The following is a 13,025-nucleotide window of genomic DNA, read 5'->3' on the forward strand; positions in this document are numbered from 1 at the left end:
TAAAGGGTTAGGCCATTTAGAATAGAGTTGAGGAGAAACTTCTTCACCCAGAGAGTGGTGGATATATAGAATGCTCTGCCCCAGAAGGCTGTGGAGGCCAAGTCTCTGGATACTTTCAAGAAGGAGATGGATAGAGCTCTTAAAGATAGTGGAATCAAGGTTATGGGGATAAGGCAGGAACAGGATACTGATTGAGGATGATCAGCCATGATCATAATGAATGGTGGTGCTGGCTCGAAGGGCCAAACTGTCTATTGTCTTTAATTTTAAGGTGATTGGAAGAAAGTTTGGGGGATGTCAGAGGTAGGTTCTTTACACAGAGAGTGGTGGTGCATGAAATGCACTGCCAGCAGTGATAGTAGAGTCAAATACATTAGGGACATTTAAGCGATTCTTAGAAAGGCACATGGATAATAGTAAAATGAAGGATATGTGGGTTAGTTTGATTTTAGAGTAGGATATAAGGTCGGCACAAATTGAGGGCCGAAGGGCCTGTACTGTGCTGCACTGTTCTATGTTCTATGTTCTATTTCCTGGATGTACCACCATCCCTGGTGACCAATAACCTCGTGCAATGGAGACCCACATGACTGCTGGGAGGTTCAGCACACTTAACATACCAATACATTGGCTGTAGTGCACCGTCCTTGGAGTTTTGCACAGTGCATATCATTTTTAAAGGGAATGTTGCCAGTGGCTCTGTCCTTCTGATGGGAGAGGACCATATTCAGGGATAGTGGTGGTGATGGTGGTGTCTGGAACATTGTCTGTAAGCTATCGCTCTGTGAGAATGACTATTTTGGCCTATCCGTGGCACAACTTCTCTTAATTTTGACACAAATTCCCAGATGTTAGGAAGGAGGAGTTTGCAATGTCTGCAGGACTAGGCTGCCACTGTGTCTTTGTTGATGCCAGGACTCTGTCTACTGCATTCCTTTCGGCTTTGCGGTATTAGAATGGAGTGGCTAGCCAGGCCATCCCGGGGCTGTCAAAAGTAACCATATTTGTCAATCTGGAGTTACACAAAGACCAGACAAGGATAGCAGAGCCCCTCCCCCAAACAAGCTTAAAGAATTGTGTGTTTTTATGACAATTAATAATAGTTACACAGTCATCATGAGGTTAGCTTTTTAATTCCATTTTTGCAGTGATCAAATTTGATCAAATCCATCCTGCCCTCAGAACGTTATGAGGCTAGTGACAGTACAGCAGCACCTCCATCCCTCCCATATTACAGATTCCGGGACTTAGATGTTTCAGTAAGAACAGAGAAGATGGTAAAAGAGGTGGGATAGGGGGTAGTGCATTGTTAATCAAGGGTAATATTAGAGCAGCTGAGAGAATGTTTGACGACTCATCCACTGAGGTGGTTTGGGCTGAGGTTAGAAACAGGAAAGAAGAGGTCACCATGTTGGGAGTTTTCTATAGGCCTCTGAATTGTTCCAGGGATGTAGAAGAAAGGAAAGCAAAGATGATTTTTGATAGGAGTGAGATTAACAGGGTAGTTGTTATGGGGGACTTTAACTTCCCCAATATTGAGTGGAAATACTATAATTTAAGTAGTTTAGATGGGTCAGTTTTTGTTCAATGTGCAGGAGGGTTTTCTGATACAGTATGTAGACAGGCCAACAAGGGGCGATGCCATATTGGATTTGGTACTGGGTAATGAACCCGGCCAGGTGTTGGATTTGGAGGTAGATGAGCACTTTGGCGATGGTGACCATAATTCAGTTATGTTTACAATAGCAATGGGCAGGAATAGGTATATACCGCAGGGAAAGATGTATAACTGGGGGAAAGGCAATTATGATGCGATTAGGCAAGATTTAGAATGCATAGGATGGATTTGGACACTGCAGGGGATGGACACACTTGAAATGTGGAGCTTATTCAAGGAACAATTACTACAAGTCCTCGATAAGTATATACCTATCAGGCAGGGAGGTAGTTGTCGAGAGAGGGAGCCATGGTTTACTAAAGAAGTTGAAGCTCTTGTCAAGAGGAAGAGGAAGGCTTATGTGAGGATGAGGCATGAAGGCTGTTAGGGGGCTTGAGAGGTATACATTAAACAGAAATAATCTAAAGAGAGCGCTAAGAAGAGCCAGGAGGGGACATAAGAAGTTGTTGGTAGATCGGATCAAGGAAAACCCTAAGACCTTCTATAGGTATATCAGGAATAAAAGAATGACTAGAGTAAGATTAGGGCCAATCAAAGACAGTAGTGTGTGTGGAATCTGAGGACATAGGGGAAGTGCTTAATGAATACTTTTCGTCAGTACTCACATTGGAAAAGGGCAATGTTAGTGAGAACATGGAGATAGAGACTACAAGATTAGATGGGATTGCGGTTGACAAAGAGGAGGTTTGAACAATTTTGGAACATCTGAAAATAGATAAAACCCTGGGGCTGGATGGGATTTATCCTCGGATTCTAGGAAGCCAGGGAGGAAATTGTAGAGGCTTTGGCTTTGATCTTTATATCATCAGTGGGGCCAGAAGACTGGAGGATAGCAAACATTGTTCCCTTGTTTAAGGAGGGGAGTCGGCACAACCCTGGTAATTATAGACCAGGGAGCCTTACTTCGGTTGTGGGTAAGGTGTTGGAAAAGTTTGCAAGAGATAGGAATTATAATCATCTGGAAAGGAATAATTTGATTAGAGATGGTCAACACGGTTTTGTGAGGGGTAGGTCGTGCCTCACTAACCTTATTGCGTTCTTTGAGAAGGTGACCAAACAGGTGGATGAAGGTAAGGCGGTTGATGTGGTGTATATGGACTACAGTAAGGCATTTGATAAGGTTCTACACTGTAGGCTATTGCACAAAATACGGAGTTTCGGTATTGAAGGTGATTTAATGATTTGGATCAGAAGTTGGCTAGCTGAAAGAAGACAGAGGGTGGCGGTTGATGGGAAATGTTCATCCTGGAGCTCAGTTACCAGTGGTGTGCCGCAAGGATCTGTTTTGGGTCCACTGCTGTTTGTCATTTTTATAAATGATCTGGATGTGGGCTGAGAAGGATGGATTAGTAAATTTGCAGATGACACAAAGATAGGCAGTGTTGTGGATAGTGCTGAAGGATGTTGTGGGTTACAGAGGGACATAGATAAGATGCAGAGTTGGGCTGAGAAGTGGCAATTGGAGTTTAATGTGGAAAAGGATGAAGTAGAAGTAACAGGAATGCAGAATACTGGGCTAATGGTAAAATTCTTGGCAGTGCAGATGAACAGAGAGATCTCAGTGTCCAGGTGCATAAATCCCTGAAAGTTTCCACCTAGGTTGATAGGGTTGTTAAGAAGGCATATGGTGTGTTGGCGTTTATTGGGAGAGGGATTGAGTTTCAGAGCCACGAGGTCATGCTTCAGCTGTACAAAACTCTGGTAAGGCCGCACCTGGAGTATTGCGTACAGTTCTGGTCACCGCATTATAGGAAGGATGTGGAAGCTTTGGAAAGGGTTCAAAGGAGATTTAATAGGATGTTACCTGATATGGAAGGGAGGTCTTAAAGGAAAGGCTGAGGGAACTAAGGCTGTTTTCGTTGGAGAGAAGAAGGTTGAGAGGTGATAATCAGAGGGTTAGATAAGGTGGACAGTGAGAGCCTTTTTCCTCGGACGGTGAAGGCTAACATGAGGGGACATCGCTTTAAATTGAGGTGTGATAGATATAGGATAGATATTAGGGGTAGTTTCTTTACTCAGAGAGTAGTAGGGGTGTAGAACGGCCTGCCTGCAACAGAAGTAGACTCACTGATATTAAGGGCATTTAAATGGACATTGGACATACATATGGATAATAATGGAATGGTGTAGGTTAGATGGCCATCAGATTAATTTCACTTGTTGGCGCATCGTTGAGAGCTGAAGGGCCTGTATTGCACTGTAATGTCCATGTTCTATAGCTGTAAGCAAAGTGACGGAACCTTGAATTCACTTTGCTGTTGGGCTCTCTTAAAGGCTTCACTTGTTTTCCTTGAGCAAGTACTGCAGATACTGCTTGCATATCTTGTCATTCTATCAGCTGTTTGAGTGTGTGATAAGGGAATCCTGAGGAAGGACTGATTAGAGATACTCAGCATGGGAAATCATGTCTCACAAACTTGATTGAGTTTTTTGAGGAAGTAACAAAGAGGATTCATGAGGGCAGAGTAGCAGATGTGATCTATATGGACCTCAGTAAGGCATTCAACAAGGTTCCTCATGGGAGACTGATTAGCAAGGTTAGATCTCATGGAATACAGGGAGAACGAGCCATTTGGATACGAACTGGCTCAAAGGTAGACGACAGAGGGTGGTGGTGGAGGGTTGTTTTTCAGACTGGAGGCCTGTGACCAGTGGAGTGCCTCAAGGATCAGTGTTGGGCCCTCTACTTTTTGTCATTTACATATATGATTTGGATGTGAACATAGGAGGTATAGTTAATATAAAAGTGGAGGTCTAGTGCACAGTGAAGAAGGTTACCTCAGAGTACAATAGTATCTTGATCAGATGGGCCAATGGGCTGAGAAGTGGCAGATGGAATTTAATTTAGATAAATGCAAGGTGCTGCATTTTGGGAAAGCAAATCAGAGCAGGACTTATACACTTAATGGTAAGATCCTACAGAATGTTGCTGAGCATAGAGACCTTGGAGTGCAGATTCATAGCTCCTTGAAAGTGGAGTCACAGATAGATAGGTTAGTGACGAAGGCATTTGGTATGCTTTCCTTTATTGGTCAGAGTATTGAGTACAGGAGTTGGGAGGTCATGTTGTGGCTGTACAGGACATTGGAATATTGCATGCAATTCTGGTCTCCTTCCTATCGGAAAGATGTTGTGAAACTTGAAAGGGTTTGGAAAAGATTTACAAGGATGTTGCCAGGGTTGGAGGGTTTGAGCTACAGGGAGAGGCTGAACAGGGTGGGGCTGTTTTCCCTGGAGCATCGGAGGCTGAGGGGTGACCTTATAGAGGTTTACAAAATTATGAGGGGCATGGATAGGATAAATAGGCAAAGTCTTTTCCCTGGGGCAGGGGAGTCCAGAATTAGAGGGCATAGGTTTAGGGTGAGAGGGGAAAGATATAAAAGGGACCTAAGGGGCAACTTTTTCACGCAGAGGATGGTGCGTGTATGGGCTCAGAATGAGCGGCCAGAGAAAGTGGTGAAGGCTGGTACAATTGCAACATTTAAAAGGCATTTGAATGGGTATATGAATAGTGTCAAGACTGTGTTGCTGGAAAAGCACAGTAGGTCAGGCAGCATCCGAAGAGCAGAAGAAGCGACATTTCAGGTATAAGCCCTTCATCAGGAAAGGCTTATGCCCGAAATGTCAATTCTCAGGTTCTTCGGATGCTGCCTGACCTGCTGTGCTTTTCCAGCAACACAGTCTTGACTCTGATCTCCAGTAGCTGCAGTCCTCACTTTCTCCGGGTATATGAACAGGAAGGGTTTAAAGGGAAATGGGCCAAATGCTGGCAAATGGGGGTAGGTTAGGTTCGGATATCTGGTCAGCATGAATGAGTTGGACTGAAGGGTCTGTTTCCGTGCTATATATCTGTATGCTTGAATCAGATGTATCCTGCGGAAAATGGAGTGATGTTGGGGGTACAGTACACCGCACAAAGAAATCTTTTACTTTTGACCTCCCTGTATAACTGCACTGTTCGTGTATGTGCACCACATGGACTGAAGTGGTTCAAAGTGATTTATATTTAAGGATGGGCACTACATGCTGGCAGTGCCCATATCCTATGTATGAAGAAAAAAGCTCCTGGCAAAGTGCAGTTAGAAAGCCTTTCCAGTTTTAAATGCATTTGCACTTCACATTTTGTTAGGTTACATCTCTGCAGAGAACTTGGGACATTCTTCTCTTTAATAGTACTGAATAATTTCACAGAAACACAGACTTTATGTGATGCAGATGGATGCTATTCAGCACCGTGTGCCTGCACTGACAGGTAGTTGTTCTCATTTTCTTCCTAAAAAGGGAGAATTCTCTTTAAACATACCTTTGCCAACCTTTTCACATCGCCCTTGTTCATTTCTTATGGGTGTTTCCTTCTGAGCATCATATTTCACCAGTTTATACGACAGAAATGCCTGAACAATAAAACAATGTGGAAAGAGTTATTTTCAATTTAATTATGAATGCATGTTAAGGCAGAGGCACCCTGGAAATGTCATTGAATGTCGCTAGGAATCCAAGATCTGGGCCCATTTTCAAATCCCATCACGATAGCTATTGGAATTAAAATGTAATTAATCATTCTAGATTTGAAAACTCAGTAATAGTGACCATGAAACTATTAAGCTTCTGCAACAGGATGAGAGTGAGGGGGGAGGCAGCAACTTCAGAAACACAGCAAGAGTGAATGGAGGGAGGTGCAAAAGCAAATGGGTCATTAAAAAAGACTGGCAGCTGACATAAATGGAGATCCTAAAGTCTTCCAAAAACACATTGATCATAAAAGGGTGAGTAAAGGAGAAGGGCTGATTAGGGACCAAAAAGGGATTTACACTTGGAGGCAAAAAGGCAGAACTATGGTGTTAAACGTATACATTACAATGTCATAACCTAGAAGGCAGATGGTGCCCAGGTCACGGTAACAGAGGAATAAAGAAACATTTGAAATTGATAATGATACGATGAAAGGTCAATATTTGGAGTTGTTAAAATACTGAGACAAGATGAGATGCATCCAAGGGTACTGAAAGAAGTTACAGAAGAAATTTTAGCAACCAGCATCACAATAATCTTTCAATCTTCCCTGGGTTCAGGAGGGGTACCAAGGAACTGGAGAATTGCCAACATTATGCCTTTGTTCAAAAGAGTTGAAAAGTTAAGCCCAGCAATTATAATCCATGCCAACCAGATATCCCAACCCAATCTAGTCCCACTTGCCAGCACCAGGCCCATATCCCTCCAAACCCATCCTATTCATATACACATCCAAATGCCTTTTAAATGTTGCAATTGTACCAGCCTCCACCCCATCCTTGGGTGAAAATCTAGTCTATTATCCCATCAAAGCTTTCCAACAGGGCAGACGAGAAGTGAATAAAGGAGACGGATACCAAATATTTTCAGCTCCATAACTGGTGCTGCCACGCTGAGTTGGCTCAGTAATGAGGTCACAATAATATTATCTGGGTGAGCTGTTGGAGTTCCCTGTGCTTCTGAAGGAAGAAGCTAGGTTAATATATGATTATGAAATACAAACAAATCTGTGAAAAATAGTCAGCAGGCAATGCAGCAATTTTAGAGAGAAAAGAAGTTCGAGTTCATACTGTGGGATGTGGGCATTGCTGGCTGGCCCAGCATTTATTGCCCATCCCTAGTTTCCCCTTGAGAAGGTGGTGATGAATGAAACAGCATCTGCAGTTCCAGTGCCAGACCCAAGACTCTGCCAATCGAGAGAGAGAGTTCACTACATGGGATGAGGTTTGATTAGAGAATCATGGAAATGGCACTGCATCAGTAAAAGGCATGGTCGACACAAGGTCAGGACCAGTGACCTATAAAGATCAGGTTGGGGCAAAGGTCCTGAATAAACAAGCCGCCCATATCAAACTCTCCAAACGTCTGGGAGTAAAACATTCCCTGTCCCTCGAAACAGTCAGAGAAGCTGCTGGAACCCATGGGTTCACCCTCTCCATGAAATGTTGCCGAGTCATAGAGTCATAGAGATGTACAGCATGGAAACAGACCCTTCGGTCCAACCCGTCCATGCCAACCAGATATCCCAACCCAATCTAATCCCACCTGCCAGCACCATGCCCATATCCCTCCAAACCCTTCCTATTCATATACCCATCCAAATACCTCTTAAATGTTGCAATTGTACCAGCCTCCACCACATCCTCTGGCAGCTCATTCCATACACGTACCACCCTTCTGCGTGAAAAAGTTGCCCCTTAGGTTTCTTTTATATCTTACCCCTCTCACGCGAAACCTATGCCCTCTAGTTCTGGACTCCCCAACCCCAGGGAAAAGACTTTGCCTATTTATCCTATCTATGCCCCCCATAATTTTGTAAACCTCTATGAGGTCACCCCTTAGCCTCCGACGCTCCAGGGAAAACAGCCCCAGCCTGTTCAGCCTCTCCCTGTGGTTCAGATCCTCCAACCCTGGCAACATCCTTGTAAATCTTTTCTGAACCCTTTCAAGTTTCACAACATCTTTCTGATAGGAAGGAGACCAGAATTGCACACAATATTCCATCAGTGGCCTAACCAATGTCCTGTACAGCCGCAACATGACCTCCCAACTCCTGTACTCAATACTTTGACCAATAAAGGAAAGCATATCAAACGCCACTTCACTATCCTATCTACCTGCGACTCCACTTTCAAGGAGCTATGAACCTGCACTCCAAGGTCTCTTTGTTCAGCAACACTCCCTAGGACCTTACCATTAAGTGTATAAGTCCTGCTAAGATTTGCTTTCCCAAAATGCAGTACCTCGCATTTATCTGAATTAAACTCCATCTGCCACTTCTTAGCCCATTGGCCCATCTGGTCCAGATCCTGTTGTAATCTGAGGTAACCCTCTTCGCTGTCCACTACACCTCCAATTTTGGTGTCATCTGCAAACTTACTAACTGTACCTCTTATGCTCGCATCCAAATCATTTATATAAATGACAAAAAGTAGTGGACCCAGCACTGATCCTTGTGGCACTCCACTGGTCACAGGACTCCAGTCTGAAAAACAACCCTCCACCACCACCCTCTGTCTTCTACCTTTGTGCCAGTTCTGTATCCAAATGGCTAATTCTCCCTGTATTCCATGAGATTTAACCTTGCTATTCAGTCTCCCATGGGGAACCTTGTCGAACACCTTACTGAAGTCCATATAGATCACATCTACTCCTTGGAATCAGAGAAGGACAGGACAGAAGTAGTCACCTTGACACTTTGACTCCAGAAGAAGAAAGCAAAGTTCTACCGAGGCGCAAGAGGCAAATTCCCATGGGTTACACACCGCCCATACTTGGAGGGACCTGGCCCAGTGTTAAAACACACCAGGAGGTTCTCCATAACAAAGGTCCAGCTGATGCCCTCGGACTCAGAGGGGCATGTCGACCTCATTATGATGAAGTCAGCCAGATGGAGCACATGCAATATGAGTTTCCTGATTGGGGCTCTTAATCAAGGAAATTGGTGACTGGGGTAGACCTTACAAAATGGTCTTCATCGTCCAGTGAAAAAATTGAACAGATTGATGATACCCCAAATGGTAGTCTTGTGTATTGGTACAAACCCTTATGTGAATCAATTGTGGCATATTTCTGTGAATTCTGCTCTAATCGTAATTGCAAGTATGCATAGTTCATGTCCAGCTTTGTGAATGACAGCCCCTCAGCCAGCTATATGTGTGAGTCCTCTATGTGAGGGATTGGGTATTTATCCAACTGCTGCATTTGTTTAAAACCCCCACAAAAGTGAACTGACCCATCAGGTTTCGTAATCAGTATGGCCAGTGCTGGCCATTCCGCACACTGGTTGGTTTGATGATCCCGTCACTTTGAGGAGAAAGTGAGGACTGCAGATGCTGGAGATCAGAGCTGAAAATGTGTTGCTGGAAAAGCACAGCAGGTCAGGCAGCATCCAAGGAGCAGGAGAATCGACGTTTCGGGCATGAGCCCTTCTTCAGGGCTTCCTGAAGAAGGGCTCATGCCCGAAACGTCGATTTTCCAGCAACATATTTTCAGCTCTGATCCCGTCACTTTCCAGCCTCCTGATTTCTGCCTCTACTTTTGCCTGTAAGGTAAATGGCACTGGGGGGCGGGCCTTGCAGAATCATGGAATTGCTTCCTGGTCAATGTGCAAGGTGGCCCTGGTTCCTCTGATAGTCCCTAGACCTTCCTGAACACCTACCGGGTACTTAGTTAGGACTTCACTCAAGCAGCAAGTTTCTAATTGAAAAATGTTGAGCCAATCAAGGTCAATCTTTCTGAACCAATGTCGCTCAAGCTCGGGCCTTAGCCTTTTACTACAATCAGTGGGAATTGAACCAACTGCCTCTCATAGGAGACCAGAACCAAAGTTGTACCCTCAATCTGCAAAGGTTCTCTGGTATAGGTCCTTATTCTCGCCGAGGTCTTACACAATATTAAGGGCGAGATAGAGTAGATTTTATTCAAAATGGGTTCTGTGATCACTGATATGGCTACATTGGTTTGACCTCCATTAGAATTGCATGATCATTTAACCAGACATTTATTTTGATTGGTTCTGATTTGGGTGTTGCTAAGCAATGTAACTGTTCCAAACCAGCTGTAGGTGGCCTGTCCAGCATGTGCACTCTCCTGGGCACCAGCCTCAGTTGAGAATCTAGTGGGACTCTTTTAATGCACACACCAGCAACCAATGCAATGGTTCGTCGGCCTGAATCTTAAAGGAAATTTTAACCATTTGGCTCAGGCTTGGCTTTGTTTTAGGGTTTTGCTGTGGGCTGACCTAGAGTCCATCTGTTCAGGGTTTGTCTTGAGTGAAGCTAAGTAATTGCACTTGTGCAGAATTGTACTCTACCACGATCTGTAACCTCATGGCCTGTTATATCCCTCACTCAACCATTCCTGTCAAGGCAGGGGATCAACCCTGGTTCAATGGAGAGTGCAGGAGGGCATACTGGGAGCAGCAGCCGGCATACCTGAAGATAATGTGTCAACCTGGTGAAGCCACCAAACAAGACTATTTGCATATCAAACAGCATACACAGCAAGTGATAGACAGAGCTAAGCGATTCCACAACCAATGGATCAGATCTAAGCTAGGCAGTCCTGCCACATCCAGTCGTGAATGGATTTGGACAATTAAACAACTCACTGAAGGAGGAGGCTCCACAAATATCCCCATCCTCAATGATTTAAGAGCCCTGCACATCAGGGCAAAAGAGAAGGCTGAAGCTTTTGCAACAATCTTCAGCTAGAAGTGTCGAGTGGGCGATCGACCTTGGCCTCCTCCAGTGGTCCCCAGCATCACAGAGACCAGTCTTCAGCCAATTCAATTCACTCCACGTGATATCAAGAAATGGTTGGAGACACTAGACACTGCCAAGGCAATGGGCACTGATAACACTCCAGCAATTGTACTGAAGATGTGTGCTCCAGTACTGGCCACGCCCCTAGCCAAGCTCTTCCAATACAGTTACAACACTGGCATCTACCCAACAATGTGGAAAATTGCCCAGGTATGTCCTGTATAAAAAGCAGGACAAATCCAACCCACCCAAATACCATCCAATCAGTCTACTCTCAATCATCAGTAATGTGATGGAAGGTGTCATTAACAGTGCTACCAAGCAGCACTGCTCAGCAATAACCTGCTCAGTGACGCCCAGTTTGGGTTCCCCCAGGGTCACTTAGCTCCTGACCTAATTACAGTCTTGGTTCAAACATGGACAGAAGCGCTGAATGCCAGAGGGGAGGGGAGAGTGACAGCCTTTGACACCAAGGCTGTATTTGACTGAGTGTGGCATCAAAGAGCCCTAGCTAAACTGGAATCAATGGGTATCAGGGGGACAACTCTCCACTGGTTAGAGTCATACCTGACACAAAGGAAGATTTTGTGGTTGTTGGAGGTCAGTCATCTCAGCTCTAGGACATCTCTACAGGAGTTCCTCAGGGTAGTGTCCTAGGCTCAACCAGCTTCAGCTGCTTCATCAATGACACTCCCTCCAGCATAAGGTCAGAAGTGGGGATGTTCGCTGATGATTGCAGAATGTTCCACACTATTCACAACTCCTCAGATACTGAAACAGCCCAATGCAATATCCAGGCTTGGGCTGACAAGTGGCAAGTAACGTTCACGTCACACTAATGCCAGGCTATGACCATCACCAATAAGAGACAATCTAACCACTGCCTCTTGGCATTCAATGGTGTTATCATCACTGAATCCCCTACTATCAACATCCTCGGAGTTATCATTGAGGAGAAACTCAACTGATCTCACCACATAAATTTAGTGGCTACAAGAGCAGGTCAGAGGCTAGGAACACCATAGCAAATAACTCACCTCCCAACTCCCCAAAGCCTGTCCACCATCCACAAGGCTCAAGTCAGGATTGTGATGGAACACTCCCCGTTTGCCTGGATGGGTGCAGCTCCAACAACATTCAACAAGCTTGACACCATCCAGGACGAAGCAGCCCACACTTGATTGGTACTACATCCAGAAGCATTCATTCCCTCCACCACCAATGCTCAGTAGCAACAGTGTGTACTATCGAAAAGATGCACTGCAGAAATTTATCAAAGATCTTCAGACAGCACTTTCCAACCCATGACGACTTCCATCTAGAAGGGCAGCAGATACATGGAACACCACCAACTTCAAGTTCCCCTCCAAGCCACTCACCATCCTGACTTGGAAATATATCACTGTTCCTTCACTGTCACTGGGTCAAAATCCTGAAATTCCCTCCCTAAGATCATTGTGGGTCAACCTATTGCAGGTGGACTGCAGCAGTTCAAAAAGACAGCTCAACAGCACCTTCTCAAAGGACAACTAGGGACGGGCAATAAATGTTGGCCCAGCCAGCAATGCCCATGTCCTACAAATGAGAACATAGAACATGACAGCGCAGTTCATGCCCTTCGACCCTCGTGCTGTGCCGACATGTGAAACCAGTCTGAAGCCCATCTAACCTATGCTATTCCATTCTCATCCATATGCCTATCCAATGACTTTTTAAATGCCCTGAAAGTTGGTGAGTCCACCACCAGTGCATTCCATGCCACTACTACACTCTGAGTAAGGAAACTACCTCTGACATCTGTCCTCCATCAATCACCCCTTAATTTAAAGCTATGTCCCCTCGCCCCTCGTGCTAACCATTGTCATCTGAGGAAAAAGACTCTCCCTGTCCACCCAATCTAACTCTCTGATTATCTTATACGTCTCAATTAAGTCACCCTCAACCTTTTTGTCACCAATGAAAACAGCCTCAAGTCCCTCAGCCTTTCCTGGTAAGACTTTCCCTCCATACCAGGCAACATCCTAGTAAATCTCCTCTGAACCCTTTCCAAAGCTTCCACATCCTTCTTA

At 44.8% G+C, this 13,025-nt stretch overlaps 1 protein-coding gene and 1 long non-coding RNA gene across 2 annotated transcripts in view; one reads left to right on the forward strand and one right to left on the reverse strand.

Annotated features, from left to right (window-relative positions):
* Window positions 1–13,025, forward strand: part of LOC122563869 (uncharacterized) — a 40,655-nt gene that overhangs the window by 14,812 nt on the left and 12,818 nt on the right. The gene's annotated exons all lie outside the window — the stretch shown is intronic.
* The window catches only part of slc27a6 (solute carrier family 27 member 6), a 76,575-nt gene that overhangs the window by 13,026 nt on the left and 50,524 nt on the right, over window positions 1–13,025 (reverse strand). Inside the window, exon 6 of the mRNA XM_043718061.2 lies at window positions 5,982–6,072. Coding sequence (XP_043573996.2) covers window positions 5,982–6,072 — 91 coding nt within the window. The remainder of the gene's footprint in view (window positions 1–5,981; window positions 6,073–13,025) is intronic.

The sequence above is a fragment of the Chiloscyllium plagiosum genome, unplaced genomic scaffold (genome assembly GCF_037043375.1).
Source record: "Chiloscyllium plagiosum isolate Xiang-an unplaced genomic scaffold, Cpla_swu_hap1 HiC_scaffold_2, whole genome shotgun sequence".
NCBI lineage: Eukaryota > Metazoa > Chordata > Chondrichthyes > Orectolobiformes > Hemiscylliidae > Chiloscyllium > Chiloscyllium plagiosum.